General features: G+C 30.5%; 3 protein-coding genes across 6 annotated transcripts; all 3 read left to right on the top strand.

The window, feature by feature from the left end:
* The first annotated feature begins 1,282 nt into the window (after positions 1-1,282).
* Positions 1,283-3,904, top strand: LOC113868606. Of its 4 annotated transcripts, none has more exons than XM_027504348.1 (4): positions 1,283-1,336; positions 2,155-2,304; positions 2,405-2,695; positions 3,032-3,904. In XM_027504348.1, exons 2-4 carry the CDS (start codon positions 2,164-2,166, stop codon positions 3,671-3,673), a joined length of 1,074 nt encoding a protein of 357 aa, XP_027360149.1. In that variant the 5' UTR covers positions 1,283-1,336; positions 2,155-2,163; the 3' UTR covers positions 3,674-3,904. The 4 variants fall into 4 exon arrangements, with proteins under 4 accessions (XP_027360149.1, XP_027360147.1, XP_027360146.1 ...); XM_027504346.1 differs by having other exon boundaries at positions 1,287-1,331; positions 2,135-2,304; positions 3,032-3,887; XM_027504345.1 differs by having other exon boundaries at positions 1,310-1,426; positions 2,139-2,304; positions 3,032-3,887.
* Positions 3,905-14,262: 10,358 nt separating this feature from the next.
* Positions 14,263-19,486, top strand: LOC113868797 (probable methyltransferase PMT20). The gene is made up of 8 exons (XM_027504698.1): positions 14,263-14,615; positions 16,085-16,378; positions 16,463-16,611; positions 16,735-16,930; positions 17,147-17,357; positions 17,845-18,517; positions 18,628-18,705; positions 18,806-19,486. The coding sequence occupies exons 2-8, from the start codon at positions 16,115-16,117 to the stop codon at positions 19,026-19,028; spliced, it is 1,794 nt and encodes a 597-aa protein (XP_027360499.1). The 5' UTR covers positions 14,263-14,615; positions 16,085-16,114; the 3' UTR covers positions 19,029-19,486.
* A 1,244-nt stretch (positions 19,487-20,730) lies between these two features.
* On the top strand, positions 20,731-24,391 carry LOC113870475 (putative disease resistance protein RGA4). Its single transcript, XM_027507064.1, is given in 3 exon segments — positions 20,731-22,735; positions 22,738-24,039; positions 24,279-24,391. Coding segments are annotated over 3 exon segments (3,420 nt in total).
* Positions 24,392-27,499: the final 3,108 nt, after the last annotated feature.

The following is a 27,499-nucleotide window of genomic DNA, read 5'->3' as shown; positions in this document are numbered from 1 at the left end:
ACACTTTCTGTGGAATATAAATATAATATTATTCTCATTTTATTTAATCCATTTAATCATATATGCGTGTATATTGTTTTAAATTTATTGATTTATGCTTTATCTTGTATATTCTAATTTTCTTTATATTTTTTATACACTATCTTTTATTTGTGTTAAAACTGCAAACTGTTTATAACTTAGATGTTTTTATAAAAAAGTGATTTATTATATTTTATTTTTACTATTTGATACCAAGATAAATTTTTAAAATTATTATAATAATAGTAATAAGTGCTTACATTTCATGAACGAAACACTTAACTATATGTACGACAAAACTTTATAATTTTTTGCCTCAATGTAAACAATGGTTAACATTTGTCATTAAATTTAAAATCATTTATTATTATTAATATGAATTACTTAAATATATATTTAATGGCTTTAAATTAGCAATACATTAAATTTAAGTATTTTTCAAACAATTTTCTAAAATTATTTTAAACACGTGTTAACATGATGCAAAAAAAGGAATTGTTTCAAATTATAGTGATGATATACATGTATCATAAAAAGAAGTATTAATTATCAAACTAATATAAATAAAATTAAATATAGTTTAAAAGTTCAAATATAAAACTAGAATGTCCACTTGTATATTATAAATATGAATTCTCTCATTTGAATAAAGATATTTTTAAGAGGTATTAAATTTTATTTGATTACGTTTTTTATGTTACATTAATTAATTAATTTTAAATATTGTAACTGAAAATTTTAACACATATTTTAAAAATATTTTAAATTTGAATATATTGTATTTTTAGATAAATTGATCAGTACAGTTATTATGAATTTTTTAATTGAAATGGGCACAACACACTATCAAAAATCAAACTTGTCCTGACATGTTTAGAGAAATCCAACTATCTAGTAACTCTGTCAAGTTTTGTTGTATTTGATTTTTAAATTTTAATACATTATATTAATAACAATGCTATATCTTGCCTCAATTAATTTATTTTCATATTTTTTAAATGTATTTCTATTTAATAAAATATTCATTAATAACAATAAGCATATCTACTATTTTTTTATTTATTATAATTTTTATTTAAATTTATAAATATTTATATAATATACGGAAAAATATATATTTATAAATCAATTTTAATAAACATGTTTTAAAAAAGTGGGTGATGGTTGTGTACCAAAAAATATGGTAAGTCGTAGGTTGCACGATGTCCACAAGATGGACTAATAAAGGCACGTGCCATTCATCTCTTAAAAACGTGTGTCTTCCCCACTCACGTGCCTGTGGCAGCCACACGTTTTCCAGTTCTCTCTGGTCACGGTATCTTCTCTTCTCTCTCTATGCGCTTTCGATTTTCCATAGCGTTGTTTCATTCTCTGAATTCCGTAGTTTTCTTCTTCGATTCGACGAGATAAATCGATGCATCTTTTTGTTAGGGTTCATAATGGTTCATCCTTAATTGCCTCAGAAATTTCTGGATTGTTTCGTACTCTTATAATTGAATGACACTAGACTGGCCTTAATAATTTTTAATTATAATTGTTTATTCTTGTTTGTATGTCTATTGTCTAGAATCTTCCAATTGCTCCCTCGTACTGTAGCCACGGAATAATGTCATTATAGTATGATGCAGTCTCTTATTCTTATCCTTTCTACTTTTACGGCTTGAATTGTGTACTTTTTTTTTGTTTATTGTGATAATTTTGTGAGTTTACTTACTGTGGCATTTCTTTTCTGATGTTTGCAATGAACAATTTTGAAATATGTTTACTGTCTTTAAATTTGACGTTTTCTCATATGTATGAATTGTTCTTTTACTTTTTGCTTTTTTGTGGACAAAAATGTGCTTCCTTTTGATTTACAAAGCAGGTGACTGATGAGGTGATGCTTGCAATTTGTTGTTTAATTTAGAAGACTGTGTTTGCGAGAGAGATACTAGTCATTACATTTTCTTCCCCTTGAATTTTTTGTTACCTTTTGTAATAGTTCATTGATGCTATTGGCATGATTTTACTGTTTTTCAACTTCAGTACTGATGGTGAATTTTGTATTTTGCAAAGAACGTATTTGCTATCTAATATGATTGGTTTCATCTGATTTATAATTTTCCCCCTTTTTTCTGGAATAATTTTTTTCAGCAGGACACAATGGACTTATTTTTAAAGGGGATGAATGGGAATGGATCTGAGTGCCCCTTTGATGTTGAAGATATCCAAAGATGCCCATTTTTAAGAAACATCAATGAACCTACAAATTTCTCTTTCTTTTCAACCAAAAGCTCCCTTCCTGTTAGTTATTCATCTTTGTTCCCTTTCCACTGGTCTTTTATCTGGCGAGTTCAAATTTGGGTCAATATTTAAGTTGACTGTCTTCATTCTCAATGTTCAGGTGCATGGAGCAAAGGGTCCTATATTTGAAGATGGTCCTAATTTTGACATGGCATTTAAGCTATTTCATGGGAAAGATGGAGTTATTCCCCTATCAGAGAAATGTGACTTTGACTATGGCAGCAGAGAAGCTGATTCTTTTCCTGTTTTCAATCCTTTAGCAGGAAAAGCTGCCGCCATAAGTCTGTCAGCCTTTGGACTAGGTGGCCCATTTGGTTTTGGGAATTTTTCTGAGAATTGGAAGAAACAGAAAAAATCCGAATCATCAAACAAAAAGGAACCCTCATCTCAGGTAAACCTTTGTTTATTTTTTTCCCTTTTCTTTTTGTTTCATCCACACACTTAGAAGTTTGTTTTTGAAAAGGAAATCCACTGTGACTTTAGCATTTCATCATGAAATTAGCTCCTGGTAGGAAAAATGTACTGCTATTATAGGCATGAGAGCATTCACAATCCAGTTGTCTATCATTGATTATCCATAATTTATCAATTTTGGTGATCACAGGACAAAGATTTGATGTGCTTCATAGTTTTCTTTTCCCATAACTTAATTATTGTGAACTGATTTAAGTATCCTTCAAAACATGATTTGCACTGATTTTTCTTTCTCTGGCGAGCTTCACTCCAGAATGGAGATTTGTCAAAGCATGAGGCACTTGGAAATGAATGGTTGGCAAAAGGAAATTGTCCCATTGCCAAGTCTTATAGAGCTGTTAGCAGTGTCCTACCCCTTGTTGCAAAAACTTTTCAGCCACCAACTGGAATGAAGCTTAAATGTCCACCTGCAGTTGTTGCTGCAAGGGCTGCCCTTGCCCGTACAGCCTTTGTTAAAAACTTGCGGCCTCAGCCTCTTCCTGCTAAAATGCTTGTTATTGCAGCATTGGGCATGGCAGTTAATGTGCCCTTTGGCATGTGGAAGGAACATACCAAGAAATTCTCTTTGTCTTGGTTTGCAGCAGTGCATGCTGCTGTTCCCTTTATAGCCATGCTTCGGAAATCAGTAGTCATGCCTAAATCAGCAATGGCATTAACCATTGCAGCTTCTATCCTAGGGCAGGTTATCGGCTCAAGAGCTGAACGAATTCGTCTGAAAGCAATAGCTGAGATGGGAAAAGTGAAAACAGAGACTGTAAGCAGCATGGCAAGCTATAATCCTGGGCAGCTTGGTGATATTAAGGCCAGTCTCTGTGGTGCAGAAGGAATGGTTCTCAAATCACTTCCTGCGAAGGATGCTGGTGGTTCGGCTACAGCTGCCAACGTATGTTATTGATCTATATTCTATAAAACCGGAAAAGAAATCAATTCAAGTTTGATTTTGTACTATATATTAATGAACTGAAATGGTAATAAAATGGATTTATATAAATAAAGGCTTTATGAATTATGTATGTAGAACATGAACAGAAATTAAGACATCAGCTACTTTGCATGCACAAATGTATCTGGGAACAACCACTCAATTCAGATAAATTTCAGCTCCCCTTAAATTATCCATACTTTCTGAGATGTGGCTGGAGTAACTTGCACTTGATTACCACTGCATTTAATGTTTGAAAAGATTATCCTGTTTTAGCTTAATTATTTGATCCTATTTCACTAAGGCAAAAAAAAAACTAAAGATAAATAGTATTTGCATTTAAAAGTAAGACGTAGATATGCAAAAAAAAAAAAAAAAAAAAAAAAAAGTGAAACAGATTAAAAAATTGACTTCCCGGTGCAGCCACAGGTAGCAAATAAGAGGGAAATTTTCGATAAACTTCCTCAACATCATCCTCACGCTTCTTTGGGTACAAGATACTCTACATATGGTGTTCCTAGAGATGGCAATGGGTAGGGTATGGATAGGGTACTAAAGTACCCATTCTCATACCCGCGTTTTAAAAAAATACTCGTACCTAGTCCCATACCCGCATGGGTATGAACATTAATTCCCGTACTCGTACCCTCTGGGTACCCGCATACCTGTCTTGTACCCATTACCCGCGTTTGTTTAAGAAAAAAATATTTATAAAGAAAAATATGTTTATATAACTTCATATAAGTAGCATAATAATACAAAAATTCAATATGTAGTTGCCGAACAAGGTACAAATATAGATAAAAAATAAATATTCAAAGATCATAAACGTTAAATGTATCTTAATATAATAATTTTCTAAACTAAAATTCTTAGAAACAATAAGCAAAACTAAACACACAAGTTATTTGTCAGTGATAATCCTATCTTGTGTGAGATTTGATTGTTGGTAATGTCAGAATGATAACGAAATAGATTTGTACAATGGTTGTCCCTTCGTGTGGGATCACTTAGTAACCTCTTATGACGACATTAACAACTAACTCTAATGAATAACATTTCATAGTTTTATTAAGTTTTAGCGAGACAGACATTGAGAATGAGAATAGAGTTAGAGTAGAGAAATTCAATACTAACAACAGAAAGTTGATACATAAAATATTTTTTTTAACTTTTGAATTTGAAATTGTAAGAAAAATAATAGATTTAATTAAAATAATATAATATAATTAATATATATATATATATATATATATATTAATACTAGTATTTTTTTAACTCATATACTATACGAAAATATTTTATCAAAAATATAAATTTTTAAAAAATTATTTTAGTGAATTAAATATTTATAATGTATATAAATTTTAAAAAAAAGAATTTGAATAAAAGATAAATAGTTACAATAAAATTTTATAATAAAGAAATATACGTGTATATTAAAAAAATTATACTTTTTTATCTTAAAAAAATTAACAAATAAAAATTAATAATAATTTTTTATATTTATATCTTTTCAAAAACAAATAGTAAGAATAATATTATTTAGATTCAATAGATTATAGTTGTGCTTGTAATAAATATGTTACATAGAAAAATATTATTTTAATTAAAATATAAAAATAAAATTTAAATATTATTAATAAATAATAAGTTTACGGTAATAGTAGGTGATTGTAAAATTTATAAAATATTTATAATATATTTATTATTTATCATTCACTTTATGATTTAAACATCAATATGATTTTATTAACAAAAATATTTGTGTAAAAAATATTTTATGTGTGTCATATATAAATAATATTTTAAAAAAAGTCAATATTATATTAACTATGTAATAATTAAATTGTGTTAGCCTAATTAAATGATATAAAATAGTAAATAAATTTTTTTATTAAAAATATAAACCAAAATAAATTTTTTGGTTTACTTTATTATTAAATATATTTTTATATTAATCTTATATAACTTCACATAAGTAATATAATAATACAAAAATTCAATGCATAATTGTAGAATAAAGTTCAAGCATATATATATGCGAGTATGGGGCGGGATGGGTACTTAGATACCCATACCCGCACTCATCCCCATTAAATTTTGTGGGTTTTTACCCACACTCATACCTGTACTCGTATAGCAGGTAAATACCCTACCTATTGTGGATAAATTTTGTGAGTGTCCATCGAGTACTTTACTCATTACCATACCTAGGTGTTCCCATCAAAACAACGCTGAGACATCAACTTGGATGTTGGATTTGTCAATCCAATATTAGTAGAAAAATTATCAAACTAACCATATCATAAAGCTCCTATCTGATACTGTGCATACAAACGACAATTTTTCGTTGTGGTCAGTGGACAAATAAAATGACCAATTGTGTGGTACTTCCTTTCTTGGGCCAATTTCTGTAGCCCATTCACTGATCGGGATCAAAGCCGAAAACTGTATAGGATCTTTGCAGTGAGTGATGTTTGTTTAATAATCCACTGCATGACTGAACACGTTTGAATTCCTATCGTTATTGGCAGTCAAATCCAACCCAACAGGGAGTCGCAAATTTCTTCGCTGGTTGGTGGCTCACCACGGAACAGGATACTCTCCCATTGTAGTGCGAATTAGACGGTTCAATTAAATAAAATTTTACATTTTTGTTTAAATAAATTTTTTTAGCTTAAACAAAAATATAAAATTAATGAAACTAAACGTCCAACTACGAGAGAGAATCTGGATCTAGCTCACCACTCACCCTCTGTGGCATTGGATATGCCCTTTTACCTGTCCCTTTAAAACTTGTTTAGGGTTATACAAAATTATGTATGATTTTAATGAAAAATAGTTATATAAATAAATTGTTTCAACGTTTTTTCTCTTCAATTTTTAAGCCTAATATATCGTGTGGGAATCCATATCACGTAGACATGGAATTAAATTGTAAGTGGGGAAATTTAGGTGGACGTGGCTTTCACGTTAAAGTACAAATATAATTAATAAATTGTGACCATAATGTTCCCAAATATCCTTCTTACTTTTTTCTGAGTAAGCATATATAGCAGATGAATTTCATTAATTAGTGGTCCACCAAAATGTATCCTTAACACGCGGCTTTCTACAAAGAACATGCCATGTTGAGGTCAATAAATGTTTTTTTTTTAAGATTTATCTTTGGGTTATACAAAAGTCAAAGGTTACACAAAAAAAGTGGGTAATTTCATTCCATATCCCCGATTTGAGAGAGAGAGAGAGAGAGAGATTCAATGAAATGAAACTCATGCTATCAGAATTTGTTTGGTAAAATCTTGATTTGATTGATGAATTTCTGATTCTCTCTTTCCGCTAGAAAATGCATACGGCGAAGCAAAGAAGGAGTTGCTACGTCAACATCTAAGCTCTAACTACTCACGTTCCGCTGTTCCTTCCCATGTTACTTATGAACACTCCTTCACTTTCATTTGTTTAAACTCTCTCGTTTTGAGCCTTCCCCTCTTTTCTCTCTCCGCTTCACACCCATGTGACTCGTGCCATTTTAATTATCCTTCCAACTCTGTTTAGAGATTATATTTTAAGAATTTTAAAAATAAATAAAACGTTGGACTGAAGAAATTTAATGCGTTAGTTTTTATTTTTTAAATTTGCATAATTTTTAATGTTTTTATGAACATTAAATTGAAGGGCTTAACTTCTCTATGCACAGTAGGTAACTATCATATTTTACCCTTAAATTGAGTTACTGTCATTAGCAAACAGCATGAAGCTCTAATCTTTCAAGTATACTGAAAAAAATGGTTGAACACATGTACTACATAAACTTTATTTTCAAAGTGTGTCTAGTAGTTGGCTTAGTTATGACCTGACCAAGTTCGATAACTTTGGTTTGACCATATAATTTGATCTAGTTTTAAGCTAATTTCGTTGGGTTTGAGTCATAAGGATTGAAATCAATGTGTTGTGGGAGTGGAATTTAACCACACTTTATGCTAGTCCAACTCAGTGAACGATAAATAGTATTTTAATTTATTTTTGAGCGTAATAAATTATAAGATTTATTAATTATAATAATACATTTTATATTATTATTAATTGTCATATATATATTAGAAAACGATCTTCTCACGTTAATTTAAATTTAAAAAATTTTACATTCAATTCTAACATTTTATTTAATTTATATTTAACAGTGAAGTAATAAATTATAACATGTTAGATATAAGTTAAATAAAATATTTAAATTGAGTGAAAATTTTTTTATATTTAGACTAATATAAAAAGATCATGGCCGATATATAATAACACACTATAATCTCTTATAAAATTATTTAAAGGGTGTTTGACTGGGGTACTTTATCTGATATTTTACCAATTCAATTTTGTTTTATTGATAAAATAAATTCTAATGCAATGTTAAAAGTAAAGAGTACAACACTACAAATGGAAGTTAGTTACTTCTGCACTTAAGAATTTTGGGAAATTTAAATATGATGGGAAATAGTGGGGACGATGTTGAATTTGATAGAGACTGACTTATTATAGTTAGAAGATCAATTCAATAGCATGTATAGTGTTTTTAAGATAAAATTAATTTAAAATGGATTTATTTATAAAGAATGTAGAGTATATTCAATCTTAATTTTTTCTAAGTTAGGATTGAATATACTTCAAACCACGAGTTATTACATATTTGCTTATGCAATTTACAAATATTTTTTTTAACTCAAAGTTTTCTGCTTGCAATTATGATATAAAATATTTTATATGATCAATATATTTTAATTAGTTAGTAGTTCATGCAATGCTAGATATTTTATTTTAAAATAAAAAATATAATATAATAAAATTATTTAAAACGTTAATTTTTTAAAAAATTATTTTAACCTAAATTTATATTTATAAATAATATGTATAAAATAAAAATATAATAAATTTATAATACTTTTAAAATAATATATTAAGTACTATAAATTTTATAAAAAAGGTTTAAAACTACATAAAGTAATACAAAATATTAAATTATAATTTTTATCTTTAAAATTTAGAATAAAATTAATAAAAAAGTTGAAAAGTGAAATTATTATAACGAGAAAGATATAATTCAGACATTATTTTAGATGAATTTAATTTAAAAAAAAATACATGTGACAATTTATAAAAAATTTTTTTTTACCAAATACTTGAATTTTTTAGATAATATAGTGATTAATTTATTCAGAAACAAATGAAAAATAAAATAAATATGAATGAAGAAATCGTAACTAAACAATTAAACGGGCTTAAAGGTTATGGCAAATTAACTAAAGTACTCAACAATTCCAGCAGAGTTCCACTCCTTAGTCATATCTTCTAATTATTATTGCTTTTCTGATATTTCCGATATAGTTTCATTACTTTTTGTCACTTTCTCAAATTTCTTTACCAAAGACAAACCAAAATAAACGAATCTTAAATAAATATGATTATAGTTTTTTCAAAAATATATTAAAATTTAAAATTAAGAAGTAAAGTAAAACTTATATCTTTAATTAGGGAACGTTAGGCAATTTTCCAGGGAGTCAAAAGAAGAAGCCTTAGTTGGATTGGAGCTGAAAAGCTTGGCATTAAATACTTGTAGCATAAAAAAGCTTGACCCACCATATATAATAAATTGACCAATAGAAAAAGGATAAAGATAAAAGACAAAAGTGAAAAAGAAAATGATACTTAACATACATTAATCTTTCTTCTTCATTAAATAAACCTTTCTGTTGATTATCTGGCACTCACATTCTTCTCTCATTTTGACCTGATTCTAATAAATGTAACATAGCAAGAAAGCACATGTTCCCACACCAAATCAATGGCTACAAGCCCTTAACTGAAGAAAGGAATAAATTTATCACGAGGAGGAGGAGGAATACATGGACGTCGGTGCTGGAATCTTTTGCTATAGCCTTTGGCGTTTTCCTTTGTATGTTTATCAGAACAAAATACCCTTTCCTATTTGCAATACAAAACCACCTAATTAGCTTAGCAAAATTGAAGTTTCTATGGTCAATTTGAATACCCAAAAACTTTACTACTATTTTTATTTACTGAGCTACGACTTGGGACTTTTGCTTTGTATTATCTGAGTGGTGCTTTTCAAGTAGCACTCCAATTGGCATGCCACCACTTTGCCACTTTTCTATGTACTTTGTATCTTTCACGCGTTATTAGGCTTTCCAGAGAGCGGTATTCTAAAGTATATATTGTATGACCACTTCTAATTTTGTTATTTGATCTGACATCACTTTGCTCAATTCAGTGAAATTTAGTGCAGTGAGATCTGCTTATAAAGGAATTTTAATGGTATTATGTAGAATTCTGATGCAGATGACAAATAATCATAATCCAAGAGTTAGGCCATAGCATCAACCTTGACTTTCTAGTAGAAAAGTTATAGCCAATATGTATTAAGCAAAGAAACAGTTGTATATGAAATTTCACTGGAAAATATTTTATTGTAATAAATTATATTTAGTAAATGCGTGATGCACAAGTTTATGAATTTCATATGATAGTTTATTAAATATATTTAATCCTTAAGATTGAGTTTAAATATTTAAAAGTAAATTTTTACTAGAAAATAACACATTTTATTGTGAATAAATATTAAATATTATTGTGTTATATATAACAACCTTAAAAGATAAATAAAAAGGGGTGAGAAAGTACACTATTATTATGAATAAAGTGTGTTCGTTAAAAAATAAAATTAATTAATAAAATGAAAAAAATGGTACATGTCAATTCATGATTCAATTATTTGAGAATTGATTTTGAGAGTGATAGGGTTAAACACATAAACGTATCATATTTTGGAGAGAAATTTAATTTGAGGTCCAAATTTAGTTTCTAAGTGATATTCAAACAATTATTTAAGGTCTGAATTATTTTCTTCTATAAATACGTTTCCCTACGTCAACCACATTGTCGTCTTCTCTCGTCCTAACTCGACAAGACAACCTCAAAAGTCATCATTTTTCTGTTTCTTTTATTTCTTTAGTTTATCTTTTCTTTTAAAAATTTAACATTAATTGATGAATTAAATTTAAAACTAAAACTATATTTCCTTTTAGAAGAACTAAAGTTAAGATTTACAAAAATATTAAAATAAAACATATTTAAACTAATTTATTAATTTACATGTATAATCAATCTCAAACAATACAAAATGGATCGAAGTCGGTGCTGATTGTTGACAAAACGAAGTAACAGAAGAAACATGGCATTAATTCAACCAAGTAAAAAAAAACCTTTCTTTTATTTTCTTTCCTTGTTTTATGCTTCTTTTTTTTTTCTTCCTTCCAATCTGTTGCTTCTTCTTCTTCTATTGTTAATATAAAATTAGAATGGAAACAGCATGTTTTGAGGAACAAAAGCAAAATGTACGGAGATGGAAGAACAAAATAATAATAATAGAAAAAGCCACATCTGCATCACAAACCTCAAGAAGAAAGAAAATATTTGTTAAAGGGAAGTGGTGAGTTCATAGATGTCAGTGAAGGGTGACATGGGCACCATAGCATGCAGCACCGTCAGGGACACCATTAATTAACAAATGCAGGAACGTGACTACGTGAATGCACCCTTAAGCCTTATCCTCGTTTATGCTATTATTACCCATTTGGTATTGTTCTTAGTGCTGCAGTTGAGTCCACCCACGACACTTGTGTTCATTTTTGTTTCCCATTTTTGGAATATAATAATATGTAAGAAAAAATCTTATCACACTTGTGTAAGAGTTTTAATCTCAGTCTTTTATTTAACATAATATTCAGTAAAATAATAAATTATAATTTATTATATATAAATTAAATAAAATATTTAGATTAAATATATATATATATATATATATATATATATATATAGTTAGTTAGTTAGTTTAATACTTTTTCTTTCATCAACTCATTTGTATCCATTTTTACGAAGCGATTTCATGATATAATGAGTTACCATTTCCTAATTGTTTCAATGATAAGGATTGTTATTTGATTGAATAACTATAGTTGATTAAGCATATTAAATTTTAAATAATAATTTATAAAGTTTATTTTTTTTAAATAGGGATTATTTACATACCTAATTTAAAAATAATATGCGACGTATGAAAATTTTGTTAAACCAAGTTCACCACTTCTTCGATCTAATGAACATTAATAAGCTTCCAGTGTCGGCAGTGAACTGAGTTTGAAACTTTGAGTTTGTGTCAAGTGTCAACTTTTGCGGGCACGCCATTCCTTAGATCCAATCTAGTTTTGGCTTCTAATGACTGATTTTTATTTATTTATTGATATGCTTTATGATTTCCAAACCCCACTTGTCTAATTTCTCTAGACTATGTTCTTTTCACATCTCTTACCTTACTAGCAAATTTTGTCTAACTTATCATAAAAAAAATATATAATATAATTAAGATGTGAATTAATGTGAAAAAAAAAAGCTAAACATTTTCTACATCCATCATAATGAAGGTATTCTTTAAAAAATAGTCAGATGGTTGTTATCATGACAAAGCATGAAGCAAGGCTATGTTTTGTGAAAACTAATAATGATCCTAGCTAGCTCTAGGAAATTAACATGTAACGTATGTATGTTCCTTGTGGTCTCCGCTAGTTACTTATTATATATTCACATATTAATAATGATTTAGATCCCAATAGGATATCCAACTTTGTTATTAACCCTTGCTTGGTGAACATGCCATTAACCCACAGTTTCAAAAAGTTGTATATATTTCGTAGCTTATAAAATGAGCAAGCAAGATATACTTGATAGCAAAAGGTTCATTGAGCCTTAAAAGATGTTTTGCCATAATTGAGTGATATCATTGTCCAAATGTGAAGAAATCATCCAACTTAATTGGTAAAATATAAATAAATATAAGGACACATTCACACTTTTTTATTATTAAGAAAACTTAGAGAAACATATGGGGGGAAGTGAACAATATTCCTCAACAATGACCTTTTATTTACAAAAGCAACATACTATTGAATATATATATATATTTTAATGTCTGTGTATATTATACTCACACTTACATCATAAATAATTTTATCTAAAATATAATGTTTGTGAATCCGATGTTAATATCCAATCAAGCTCTGATATGGCTGATAAAATCACTTACCTTTCAATGACATTGATTTGTAGAGAGATAAAAGAGAAGGTGGAAAGGGCATGGCTGTTTTAGCCAATGGGAAATAATGAAAGAATGTACATTAATTATATATAATGCTGTCATAAAAATCACGAGCTTAACATAAAAGTTATGCATGAAAGATACTACTACTGAGTGCATAGGTTGGAGTGAGACATTAGTGATCGTGCATGCAGAAAAACAGCCATTAGTACGGCATTCAAATATGCTTCATTCTTTTCTCATAAAATATGAACCACTCTATCAGTTCGTACAATCAGAAGAGTCAAGACTTTCTATTTGCACATAGGAAGTAACCATAAAGGAGGTGGCACTATAAATATCAAAGGTGATTAATTTTTTTATCGATGCCCTTTTAGGAAGTAAAACGTGAAACAAAAGAAATGAAGAAAGAATTTAAAAAGAAAATAAATGTAAATTAAAAAATGTAAGAAGTAATGTGTTAAAAAAAATTATATTTTTAAGTACTGTTTCTTCGATATTAATAAATAATATAATAATATTTTCATTCAATAAAATACATTTAAATTTTATCTAATAAAAATAAAACAACAAAATATTTTAATGTATAAATACATGTTAATCATTGAATGTAATTTATTAAATATTTAAATAATTATAAAAGTATATTTTTATGAAGTCATATAATAAAATTTTATTAAAAATAATAAAATATTTCATAATTTAATACATTGTTGACATTAAATGTTATAATTTTAATAAAAATAAATTATTTTTTTTATTTTTTTAACATTTAGGACAAATGTTAGAAAAAGTTTTTTTATCTGTCACCATTTTAAAAATACCTTTTTTCCCCTTTATCTGTCACTTTATATATTAAAAAAACAATTACTTCTTTTTCTATTGCATCATATAATTTATTAATTTCTAATTATTTTATATATTTACCATAAGATGAATATTTTTTTATTATAAATTTTAAATTTATGAAACCAAATAAACAATTGATTCATAACTTATCCATAAAATATATTTTTTAATATTAAGATTTAATGATTAAAATTAATAAATAAAAATTAATTAATTAAAGAAAAAAATATTAGCTAAGTTTTTAAAATTGTGTAAAATAAATTTAAATAAAATATAAAAAAAATCGACATTAAATACTTCTTATAGTTTTAAAATAATAAATATTCTATTTTCAATATTTTTTAAATTATGCCTTTAGCCCACAGTAAAAGAAAATTATATTTTAAATGTTATAATTCATATTTCTTATTCTGACAACCATAAATATATTTTTGGTATTCGCAGGGGAAAGTGCTAAAGGACGCAGTTTTGGGGGTCAACACGGAATAATTACATTGCAATTATCCAATCCAATTAATAGTTATGTTCACATTACTGTCTTTTTGTTTTTGGGTTGAAGAAAATAGTAGGATTGGTTACACGGTAACTTCAAATTTTGTTTGTTTGAAGAGTTCTGAAAGAAGGTGGAAGGAAGTTGAAGAAAAACACGGGACAGCGAGGCACATGGCGAGCAAATAGTTATATAAATGGTTCTGCTTTGTTTAGTTTAGCCTCACACCCAAATCTGACTTATTGGATGGTCCCTTCAACCTCGGCCTTTCACTTTCTCTTCCTCTTCCACTCACATTCACATTCACATTCCATGCCAGTGTTTTAGGCAACATCCATTTTATCTCTTCATCTTCTTTCAACTAGACAGAGAGCCAGAACCAGAGTCAGAGAAAAACAGAACAGAGTAAAAGGGTAAAATACCTAACACCATCTCATTCTATTTTTGTCTTTCTTTCTTTATCTCTTATATCATCTGATGCACTTGCTCTCCCTCTCTCTATCTTCTGTCCTCGTCTAGATCTCTTTGGATTTTAATGTCATACTCTGTTTCCTCTTTTTTTTTTTTTTTTTGGTTTCTGTTTGTTATCTTTGGATTTGAATCTCACACACCGTGTGTTATTTTTCAAGTTATTTACTTTTTCTCATTTTATAATCATACTCGAGATGGGGGTTCCAAGATTGTAGAAAAAAATTCCTTTTTTAAACTGAATTATCTTCTATTCTATGCTTTCTTCAGCTGAGAAATGAGAAAAGGTGTGGTTCTGTGTTGGATGGTTTTGTGTTTGCTTTTTTCCATTGGTGGTGGTAACTTTGGAACAAAACATAGTGGTTCAGGAATAACTGACAAATGCATGATGAGAGCTTTTCGTACATGTGAAGAAATGTTCTCATTGATCCCTTTTCCTATTGCGTGTATGGGACAATGACACAGCATGGTGTGAGATCCAGCGCTTCCTTATGTCCCTTTTTGTGTCAGTGAAGGGTTGCAAGGGGTCCTCACTAGGTATGCTGTAACCGATTTTTGTTGGGCCCCAACGTCATGTGAACATCTTAAAGGGAATGTGACATGGAATGGAAAGTAACTAGTGTCGGTAGTAGTATCAGATTTCATGTATTTACACACTTTAAGTTACCCCATGTCCTTTTAATGGTCGGTGACCATGGAGTATTGACCAGCTGGAATTAATCATCAACCTCTTTTTCCTCTTTGCCATTTATTTTATTTAACAAAATTAGATCTGTCATGCCAATTTGTGTCTTGCTTCTCAGGCCAGGTTGATCTGTGTTTTTGGTCGGGGGTGTTAGTTTTCAGTATTGTTATGTGTGTTATAGTTGCAGTTAATCAGTCTTTGTTTTCTTGGTTATTGAATGGTTCATGTTGCTTTTGTCAGTGGTCTGATCTGAATTGTTGTGGCCTTATCCTTATTTGGCTTCTCTAGTTAGATGGGGGAACTTGAACTTGGAGGGTATGCAATTCAGATCAAGTGGTTGTATCAAATTGAGTAAGGTCATAATTCTAAATCCTCCTAATTTCTAATTGAAAAAACTATTAAATGTTTTTTATGTTTTCAAGATAATAAAGGTATGATTTTTTCATTTAATACTTACTTTATAAAGGAGTAGGAGAATTATTAAGAGAATGTGTAAGAGGATATAGCAATGCTCTAATTCTAGACGTGGGTTCTTTATTTGATTTCTTATTATAGGGGTGACTAAAGTTACCAAGTGTCCTTTCTTCCTCGAGTGACTGATTACCTATAATTGAAGAATGATGGTTCCTGATACTTTGTCTTTAAATTGAAAAAAAAATGTATATATGAGTAGGTAGTGGAAGTGGCATAGTCACATTGCACTGAAAGTTGTGTTTTGCATTTGTGCAGATAATTAATTAGTGGAATATTGCTTGGATCATGAAGCATAAAGATGGAAAACCGATCAACCAGCCAAACAAGAACAGATCTTTGACTTTGGCAATAACGTTTATTGCTCTATGTGGTTTTTCTTTCTATCTGGGAGGAATCTTTTGTTCTGGGAAGGATGGAGTTGTTGTCAATACCATTCAGAAGACCGTTGATTCTCCCAAGCAATCCTCAGGTTCTTTGCAAATTAAGCCCATCAGTTTCCCCGAATGCGGCATGGACTATCAAGACTACACACCATGCACAGATCCAAAGGTATTAAATAGTAATCCTTTTATTGATGTTGAAAGATATGTAGAAGAAAGTTTTGTTGTTGATTGAGCATGCATAATTTTACAGAGATGGAGAAAGTACGGCACGTATCGGCTTACTTTGTTGGAACGCCATTGCCCTCCAATTTTTGAGAGGAAAGAATGCTTAGTTCCTCCCCCTGATGGATACAAGCCTCCAATCAGATGGCCAAAGAGTAGAGATGAATGTTGGTACAGGTATAGTATATTATATGATATTCTTTACAAGTTAAATAACATAAGGTTGGATTAATTTAAGTAGCCTGCAATTGCTATATATGTTGTCCACTTTTATCAACTTTTATGTTATATTAATTTCAGGAATGTTCCATATGATTGGATTAACACACAGAAGTCTAATCAGCATTGGTTGAAAAAGGAAGGGGAAAAATTCCTATTTCCAGGTGGTGGTACTATGTTTCCTAATGGTGTTGGTGAATATGTTGATTTAATGCAAGATCTGATCCCAGGAATTAAAAATGGGATGGTGAGAACTGCCATTGATACTGGCTGTGGGGTGAGTTTTACTCATAGCTTCATCTTTTTTAGGATTGTTAGCTGATGGCAATGCTAATTGCAATTCTCAGCACACTCCTTAAACATCAATTACTAGTTTGCCTATACCTATTGTTTTACAGCTTCCATGTGAGCATATTTTAACATTACTAATTTAAATCATGTGACGGACTAAGGAGTTGCATTGATTAATCCATGTAATTATGATTTGTTATAGGTTGCTAGTTGGGGTGGTGACTTGTTGGATCGTGGGGTTCTAACTGTTTCTCTTGCCCCAAGAGATAACCATGAAGCTCAGGTTCAATTTGCTCTGGAGCGTGGTATCCCAGCCATTCTCGGCGTCATTTCTACACAAAGACTTCCTTTCCCATCAAACTCCTTTGATATGGCTCATTGCTCCAGATGCCTTATCCCATGGACAGAATTTGGTAATTCTTCAATAGATTTTGGATTTTGTCAATTGAACAGAATTTATTCGTGTATGTGCTAATTTTCATGAACTTTACCGGCTTTAAGCTATTTAAACTTTGTGCTTCACATATCTGTTGTAAATGGATATTCTTTCTAATCAGTCCTATCACAAATTTTCATCAGAATCTAATTTTGTCAGATCTTGCTCTTCAATTTTTTAGTACTTTGCTTTTAATTAATGTAAAGCCAGCACTTTTTATGATAATATTCCCCTGGCCTGATAGTGATAAATGATCATTGATATAATGAAATACAATTTTCCCTTGATTCTGTAATGCTGTAACTAAGATTCCACGTAAATGCAGGCTTTCAAATTCATTCCACTTTAGCTACTTATATGAATGTTAGCTGCTTTCTGTTAGTCTCTTTCTGCTTAGTGCTGAGAAGTTCACTCTAGAATTTCATTCCTTAACTTGTGTGAATGTTCATCATAAATGCTTTTAGGTGGAATTTATCTATTTGAGATACACCGTATTCTTCGTCCCGGAGGATTTTGGGTTTTGTCTGGTCCACCAGTCAACTATGAGCGAAGGTGGCGTGGATGGAACACAACTGTGGAAGAGCAAAGATCAGACTATGAGAAGTTGCAGGATTTGCTTACTTCAATGTGCTTTAAATTGTACAATAAAAAGGATGATATTGCTGTATGGCAAAAGGCTAAAGACAACAGTTGCTATGATAAACTGGCTAGAGAGAGCTATCCACCAAAGTGTGATGACAGCCTTGAACCAGATTCAGGATGGTACACTCCACTCCGTGCTTGTTTCGTGGTTCCAGATCCCAAGTACAAGAAATCAGGTCTCACATACATGCCTAAGTGGCCTGAAAGGTTGCATTCTACACCTGAAAGGGTCACATCTGTTCATGGTGCTAGTACCAGTACTTTTAGTCATGATAATGGCAAGTGGAAAAAGCGAATTCAGCACTACAAGAAGTTGCTGCCTGACCTTGGAACTGACAAGATAAGAAATGTCATGGACATGAACACAGTTTATGGAGGTTTTGCTGCATCTTTGATCAATGATCCCTTGTGGGTCATGAATGTGGTCTCATCTTATGGTCCAAATACACTCCCCGTGGTTTTTGATCGAGGCCTTATTGGAACCTTCCATGACTGGTAATTTTCATGTTTTAATTATGAACCATAATTTTCTTTATTTATGAATGTACTTATTTTTCTTATATCATATGGTATGGTATTGATTTTAAAACTTTATTTTTTGGTAGGTGTGAAGCTTTTTCTACCTATCCTAGAACATATGATCTCCTTCATCTTGATGGACTCTTCACGTCAGAAAGTCACAGGTGACTATATCAACTCATTTACTCTCATTAGTAACATAAATATGTACTTACTCTAAACTTTAGTTTTGGATTGCTCTTAACAATGGTTGTTGCGTAGCAGATGTGAAATGAAGTATGTGTTGTTGGAAATGGACCGAATTCTAAGACCTGGTGGGTATGCTATCATTCGAGAGAGTACTTATTTTGTTGATGCCATTACAACCATTGCCAAGGGAATGAGATGGGGATGTCGCAAAGAAAACACCGAGTATGGTGTTGGCAAAGAGAAGATTTTGATATGCCAGAAAAAGCTATGGCAGTCATCAAACAAAGGTTCAAGATGACAAACTCTGAAATCTGTTCAGTGGTGAGCAGGGGTGACTAGAATCGTAATTCCAAAGGCAGAAACAAAGGGAAACGAATTCAGAACCCCTCTCAACAAAGATTGATTCATTCTATGATATAGACGCCAAGAATATGTAGAAGTTTAAATTTTTCAAGTGAAGAATTGGTAACTCAATAATCTGATTTTGTTAAGTTATATAGAAATTTTTCATATAGATAATATTCTTTATAAGGCATCAATTGTATCAGGTACCCCCTCACGTTTGTCTATTTTTTTGTTGTGTGATATCCATGTCACGAAATGAGAGTTTTAAATCCTACACAAAGCATATGATATGCTATCTACTAGAGGATGATACGTTCTCTATCACTGTTACATTAATACAGTAGAGAAATGCTTGTAATATATTTTTTAGTTATTAGTTAAAATTTATTAAAAATTATGCAAATTTTGTTTTTAATTTATTTTTTTAATTTAATAATTCATTTTTCTATTTTTATAAATTTTAATTAATAATTAAAAGTGTGTTATAAAAAAGTAAAAGGCTGTGAACTTAACATCATCTTACACACTGAACCTTTGTAATTCAATCGGTTTACTAATGAATGTTGCATCACACTACACTTTATGTCTTGTTCTGTTACTGTTATTCTGATGTCATTACAATTATAAATAACTTTAAGCCTTATCCTTCTCCATCATCAACATGAATATCTCACTTTATTAAATGTACCTTTCCATCATCATTTTTACATTTTCCGATAATAGCATTGATTTGTTTTGTTTAATCTTCCATATCGTCTGAGTAAACGGTAACATTTTGGCGCTGATTTATTTTTAATTATTTCCGCTAGATCTTTTCACGCTTTTCGGATACAAGATTGATGAGAGATATCAATGTCTAGTGTCAACAATCTATAAAAAAGGAATATTACATATCGAGAGACTTGAAATTATTAAAAAGGATTTTATAATTTTTATTTAGATTGATTATTTATTGTATTTTGCGTTCCATCAGTTTAAAATATATGCTGCATATATTTTAAACTTTTCATTCAAAAGTTCTTTAATTTAATAATATACGTTGAGTACACTGAATATACATGTTATGAGAATTTCTTTTTCTTCATTACGAAGGAATAAAAGCACATGCACGGAACCTAGATGTTACAAAGGGAGCACAGGTGCAGTGTCAAAGTATTTTTCACATTAAAAATTAAAATAAAAAAACATATTTTTTCACAAATGAGAGGGCCAAAATATTTTAACATGATAAATTATGATGGAAAGTTTTTGTGAAGTAAAAAGGGAAATTCATAGCGAAGATGGAGAAATACATGGTTTGAAGATTCGAAGTGTTTTGATTCTTGGCTTGACTTTAGCAGAACCAAAACAAAAACGCACCACATGGCAAAGGAAGAAAGGATCAATGTACATTATCTTTCTTGCCATGGCTCACCAATTGTCAATTCAAATAAATGACCCTTACTTTTTCATTCCAACAACCCAACACTAGTTGTCAAAGCAAATTAATAATGTTCAAATCATTACAAAAAGATCCTTCGTTTCCATTTTCCACCACTGTGCATGAAATTCTGATCCACTCATTTTTAGCTCTCTTATCCATATCATTACTATTTCCTAGTCTAGAATCATAATCATCTCCAAATTTGCATTCCCTCAATCTCTTGTTTCTGCAAATGGCTGAGGCTTTACTAGGAATTGTGATTGAAAACTTGCACTCTTTCATGCAACAACAACTTGCAACATTTTGGAGTGTAGATCAACAAACTGAAGTGCTTTCCAGAAACCTCGAAGCAATCCATGCTGTCCTCAAAGATGCTGAGGAAAAGCAAATAACCAACCATGCCTTGAAGCATTGGTTGCAAAATCTCGTAGATGCAGCATATGTGCTTGATGATACCTTGGATGAATGTTCAATACAATACAAAAAGCTAAATTGTGAAGGACAAAATTCTGGGTCTGCACCATTCATAGCTTGGTTTCATCCTCGCAACATTGTATTTCGTTGTTCTATTAGTAAGAGGATGAAAGATATCACCCGAAGATTTCATGAAATTGAGGATGAGAAGAGAATGTTTGAATTGCATGCAAGTATCACAGAAAGGCAACAAGACGATAATGATGAATTGCGCCAAACAATCTCTACCAATGCTGAACCCAAAGTATATGGAAGAGACCAAGATATAGAGCAGATTGTGGAGTTTCTTCTGGGTCATGCTAGTAACAATGAAGACCTCTCCATCTATCCCATTGTTGGTATGGGTGGAGTTGGGAAAACAACACTTGTTGAACGCGTCTTCAATGATAAAAGGGTAAGCAAAAATTTTGACTTGACGATTTGGGTTTGTGTTTCTAATGATTTTAGTGTGAAGAGGATACTAATATCCATCATAGAATATTGCACAAGAAAAAATCCCAACCTCTCATCTTTGGAAGCACTGCATAAGGAAGTTCAACAAGTGTTGCATGGCAAAAGGTATTTGCTTGTCCTAGATGATGTGTGGGATGATGATAATTTTCAAGTCAAGTGGGAGAAGTTGAAGAGTTCGTTGCAGTGTGGAAGTGGAACAAAAGGTGCTTCAGTTTTGGTCACTACTCGACTTCAGAATGTGGCATTCATTATGAGAACAAATGACTCGGTTCATCAGTTGACAGGCTTATCTGAGAGTGATAGTTGGTCATTGTTCAAACACCGTGCATTTGGACCGAATAGAGAAGAAACTGAAGAGCTTGTATCAATTGGCAAAGAGATAGTGAGAAAATGTGTTGGTTCTCCTCTCGCGATCAAAGCACTAGGAAGCCTTTTGCACTTTAAAAGAGACATAAAACAATGGCAGTGTGTAAATGAAAGTAAGTTTTGGGGCTTACCTGAGGATAACTCCATCATGCAAGCTTTGAAACTAAGCTACTTTAATTTGAAATTGTCATTGAGGAGATGCTTTTCATTTTGTGCACTTTTTCCTAAAGATTTTGAAATCAATAGGGAAGAATTAATTCATCTATGGATGGCTAATGGGATGATTGAATCTAGAGGAAGTTGGGCGGTGGAGGATGTTGGTAATGAGATGTGGAATGAATTATACCAAAGATCATTTTTCCAAGAAGTAAAGACTAATGTGTATGGCATCATTACAAGTTTCAAGATGCATGATCTATTTCATGATCTTGCCGAGTCTATCATGGGTGAAGAATGTATGATTTCTGAGCATAGAAGGTTGACTAATTTGTCAAAGAGACTTCATCATTTGCATTGCTTAAACTCTAACGAGTCAATCAATATGGTAGCCTTTAAGAAAGTTGAATCCTTGAGAACTTTTCTTGATTTTGATTCGGATATGTCACGTGAAAATTTTCGTCGGTTGCCATCAAACAATTCTCTCCGAGCATTAAGGACGAGCACTTTTCGACTATCACCACTGAAGAATTTATCACATTTGAGGTATTTGAATCTTCGTAAGAGTTGGATCACAAGCTTGCCTAATTTTATATGTGGGTTGCAAAAATTACAAATATTGAAATTGGAAGATTGTGAGTACCTTTATTGGTTGCCCAAAGACTTAACACGATTACAAGATTTAAGACATCTTGTGATTAATAGATGTTATTTAATAGTAGAGATGCCTCCCAAAATTGGCGAGTTTAAGCATCTAAAAACATTGAGCACTTTCATTGTGGGTTCAAAGCAGGTTTTGGGTTGGTTGAGTTACACGATTTACAACTAGGAGGCAAGCTACATATCAGAGGCCTTGAGAATGTCCCTAATGAATGGGATGCTCAACAAGCTAACTTGATTGGTAAGAAGGAGTTGAATCGCTTATACTTGTCATGGGGTAGTAATGCTAATTCTCATGGTAATACTAATGTTGACCCTCAAAGAGTACTTGAAGCTCTTAAGCCTCCCCCTAATCTCAAGTGTTTTGGGATGAAGGGATACAAGGGAAGAGAGTTGCCTAGTTGGATGAGAAATACCTCGCTTCTCAAAGGCTTAGTTGAAGTTCTTCTCTATGATTGCAATAACTGTGAGTGGCTTCCTCCACTTGGTAAATTACCATGTTTAAAAACTCTTTTCCTATCCGGAATGAAAGATGTAAAGCACATAGATGATGATTCATACAATGGTATGGAGAAGGCTTTTCCATCCTTGGAGAAACTCACCATGCGGGGTTTACCAAATTTGGAGAGAATGTTGAGAAATGAAGGAGTTGAAATGCTCCCACTTCTTTCCCAATTAAGCATTTGTGGCATTTCCAACCTTAAATTACCATGCCTTCCAAGTGTTGAGCACCTTATAGCTGGTAGCATTGAGGACGAGGCTTCTTTCATGCAAGGGGTTGTGGCAAATATGCCTTGTCTCAAGACCATGCATATTACAACCTTTAAAAAGCTCAACGTATTACCTGATGAACTTGGCAAGCTGAGCTCACTAGATGAATTGTTCATTCAACATTGTAATGAACTTGAGTCCTTTACTGAGCATGCATTACAAGGTTTAAGTTCTCTTCGAAGGTTGGATATCTGTAACTGTGAGAAATTAAAATCCTTATCTGAAGGTATTGGACACTTGGCTTGTCTTGAGAGTCTTACAATCTACGAGTGTCCAAAGTTGGTGGCTCTGCCTAGCAATATGAACCAACTAACTGCCCTTAGACAGGTCACAATCATTGGCAATTCATTACCAGAGGGCTTACAACGTATCCCTTCCCTACAAAGGTTGCTCATAACAGGAAATCCTGGTCCAACCTTGTTGCCAGATTGGTTGGGAAACATGACTTCTCTAAAACAAATAGAAATCACTATGTGTACGGAGTTGAGGTCACTACCAAGTAGCTTTCAACACCTTACCAATTTGTGTAAATTGAGCATTTTTAATTGCCCTCAGCTGGAGAAGCGGTGCAAGAGGGAAACAGGAGAAGATTGGCAATATATAAATCACGTTCCACAAATCCAACTTACTTCAACAGAGAATATTACTTTCCCATTTTGTGGTAAATTCATAAATGCGGCCTTTCTTGGATTTATATCCTCTAGTGTTATTATATGAGAAAAAGACACAATTTTTATTAAATAAGGACTCACCATGAAGTTAAATTTGATCAAAATTGTGCTTTTCTCCGTTCAACATATCATATTGTGTTATTCAATGAGAGGATCTAAATTCATCTTCTCCCTAGGCTATCAAACTTATATATCATGATATTTGAAATATTTTGACTATTGGGTGCAGAGAATATTCAATTGGCATGGAAGTTATCCAAGTTTGGGATATTGTTTGCTGTAAATTTATTGCGTCACGGTTACACTGAGGAAGATGGATTTGATTCAATGGTTGATGTGTGAGTCAAGAATTGCATGCTATATGCTGAACAATGTGAGCACTGCAACATGTCTCTTTCTTTTTAAAAAATGAATATTTGTATCTTCTAGTAAACTTCCAAACAAAAATAAATAACGAAAGTACTACTTTTATTATTAGATCATAAGTGCCCCATTTATGGATTCAAGTTCTTTAGGTAAGTCTGAAAACCTGAGCTACTAAATAATTTAAATTTACCCGAAAGCATGTCTCAATTTTTTTGTGTCACTAATGAGATTCACCAATATGTGTTTTATTCATTTTGTGTTGGTTTCAATCAATCATCTCTTATTCTATAGTGGCAAGATGTGTGCTTCAATTACTTCAACATGTCTAATGAAACTCAATACTTGGCCCTTTTGCAATTTTTGATAAGTAAGAAGAGGATTACCATCTAAAACAGACACAGTGTGAAACAATTCTTAAGCTAGAAAACTGTGCTGCTTTTTCCTCCATATAAATTAGTCTTATCGATGGTCTTTTTAACCAACTTCTAGTTTTAAGGACTTCTTCATTTTTCTCATTTTTGAAATGCTTTATAAATAATATTTTTCAACACGGACCATACTACAAAAAGGACTTCACTGATGCCCAAAAATATAAAGCCTAAAGGAGCAAAGTGTATTTTACCATACAAGCCTATGCAATTCAGGTATAAAGTGTATCTTACCTTTAAAAAAATATGCTACTGTTACCACTAGCCATTTTACACGTCAGACATATATACGAAAATTAAACTTCAGAATTGTTTACAACACTTGTATCCTTTACCACATTTATCCTTGGTTTGATAGTTATGCATCATGGTCTTATGGCATTGTTTGGCTTATCTGGACTTAAAAATTCTCTGCTCTCTCATACTAAACAAAATTGTTTATTTATCCTGGCTTAGGTGGCAATGTTGGAATAAGCACGAGTCAATCGGAAGATGATTTTCCATTTCCAATTTCATTCCAAACATGAACTAATGTATTCTACTCCACATATTTGAAGAAGCATCTTTTGCTACTACTCGGTGCTTGGAAACACCTCCACTCTATGGGTCTCAACTCCAAACAAAGGGGCAATGTAGCTAAAGTGAAACTTCTCCTCGTACATTGTCAACTTAATTACATGAATTGGGGTTGCGTGCTGATAAGGTGGTAGTGGCTGAAACCTTAGTCAGAACGGCATGGCTTGGTTATTTCTATAGTAGTCCTATGATTATTACTGTGACTGTTGGTAATAATTTTTAGCTTTTAAAATCTCATAAAGGTGTATGTCTACTAAGATAAACTATAAAAGTTTTTTCATAATAACTTGTTCTGTATTTTTCTAATTTCTCTTCCTATCTCTTATACTATCAAAATTTTAGTGAAAAAAATAATTGAAGACACAGCATAAAAATTAATAAATAACTTGTTAGTTTGAAGAAAAGATAAATAATATGCGTTGGCCATTGTAAATTTGTTACAAATAATTATAAATTAATTATGTTTTTTGTTTATATAAATATTAAATATTTTATAATGAGTTTTTATAAAAAAAATTAGAATTTAATTCTTAAAAAGTTAAAAAAATTAAAATTTAATCTCCAATATTAATTTTGTTTAGTGTAACACTTAGATGTGACAAGCTACCTAGTTTAGTTTAATAATATTTTATTATTTAAAATTAATATTTATAATAAACTTCTAATTATATATTCTATATTTATAAATAAATCTTCTTTTCTTTTCTCTTTTTTACTCTCCACCCTAACTCCTTTCCTTCCTCCTGACACCTACACTCACAACCACCACTCTACTCTCACCTCCTCTCCTTCTCTCAATCCACACTCACAATTCCAACTCCACCGCTTCTTCTACTCTACACCTACAACTTCAACCTTATCTTCACCTCCATCCCTTTTTCTTTCTTCATCTTCTACTTACAACTATAACTCTTCCTCCTCTCCATACTCCCATCTCAGGCTCACATTCCTTCCTTTTTTCCCTTCTTGCACCTCAACTTTTTCTTTCCTTTAATTTCACCTTTTTTTTCTCATCTTTAACTCCATATTTTCTCACACTTCTAACTTCACTCTCTTCCATCCTGATTTTCAACCTTACTTTACTCTACAAACCTTCACTTATAATCTCACACTCTTCCTTATCCCACACTTTGCTCCATTTATTGGTTTTGAGTCTTTTCTTTTTCTACCTATGGTTTGTATGGTGTGGTAATAAGAGTTTTTTACAGCAATATTATAAAATAAAAATAAAAATACTCAAATAGAACATTGGCCATTTTATTTATCAATTTTTGAGCAAGATTTTAACATTCAGAATTTGGTTCCCTGCATTTTTTTTTAAATTATATTTTATGTTTTAATATAATAAAATAAATATTATTATTTAAATTATATTTATATATTTATTTTATTAAAATAAATATTTATAAATATTTTATTAGTTATATATAATAAAATAAATTTTATTATTTGAATTATGTTCATATTTTTATATTATTTAAAAATGAATAAAAATAAAAATAATATTAATTTTAAATGTTTACTAAAATTGATTTGACATATTTAAGATAATAAATAATATTTTTGTTTTTTTATTAATAATTAAATTTTTAAAAACTAATTAAAATAATTAAATAATAAATAAATTATTTTAGATAATTTTGAAAAACTAATTAAAATATTTAAGTAATAAGTATATTAGTTTAGATAATAATGTTAATGGTTAGATTATTAATACTTAAAAAATAATAAATATATTTTTTAAAATTAAATAAATATATTAAATATTATTTTGTCTATTTATTTATTTAAATATGTAATTTTGACTTAATATTTTTAAATATTAGTATGATAAAATGATATTTTAAATAAAAAATTTATTTTAATTAAATTAATTTTTTTTAAATGATATTATTTAATATTATAATTTTTAATACCCTAAACCCTAAAACATTACTATTATAATTTTGAATAAATTTTATTTAAGAATAAAAAATATATTTTTAAAAAGTAAATAAAATATTAAATTATAAGTTAATTATTTATAGTTGAGACAAATATTTTGAAATAAATGTTTTTATGTTACTAAGGTAACATTGAT

The sequence above is a fragment of the Abrus precatorius genome, unplaced genomic scaffold (assembly GCF_003935025.1).
Source record: "Abrus precatorius isolate BTA unplaced genomic scaffold, Abrus_2018 Scaffold6, whole genome shotgun sequence".
In the NCBI taxonomy this organism is placed as follows: Eukaryota; Viridiplantae; Streptophyta; class Magnoliopsida; order Fabales; family Fabaceae; genus Abrus; species Abrus precatorius.
The sequence above is the reverse complement of the archived record's forward strand: the minus strand, read 5'-3'. Positions and strand labels throughout refer to the sequence as shown.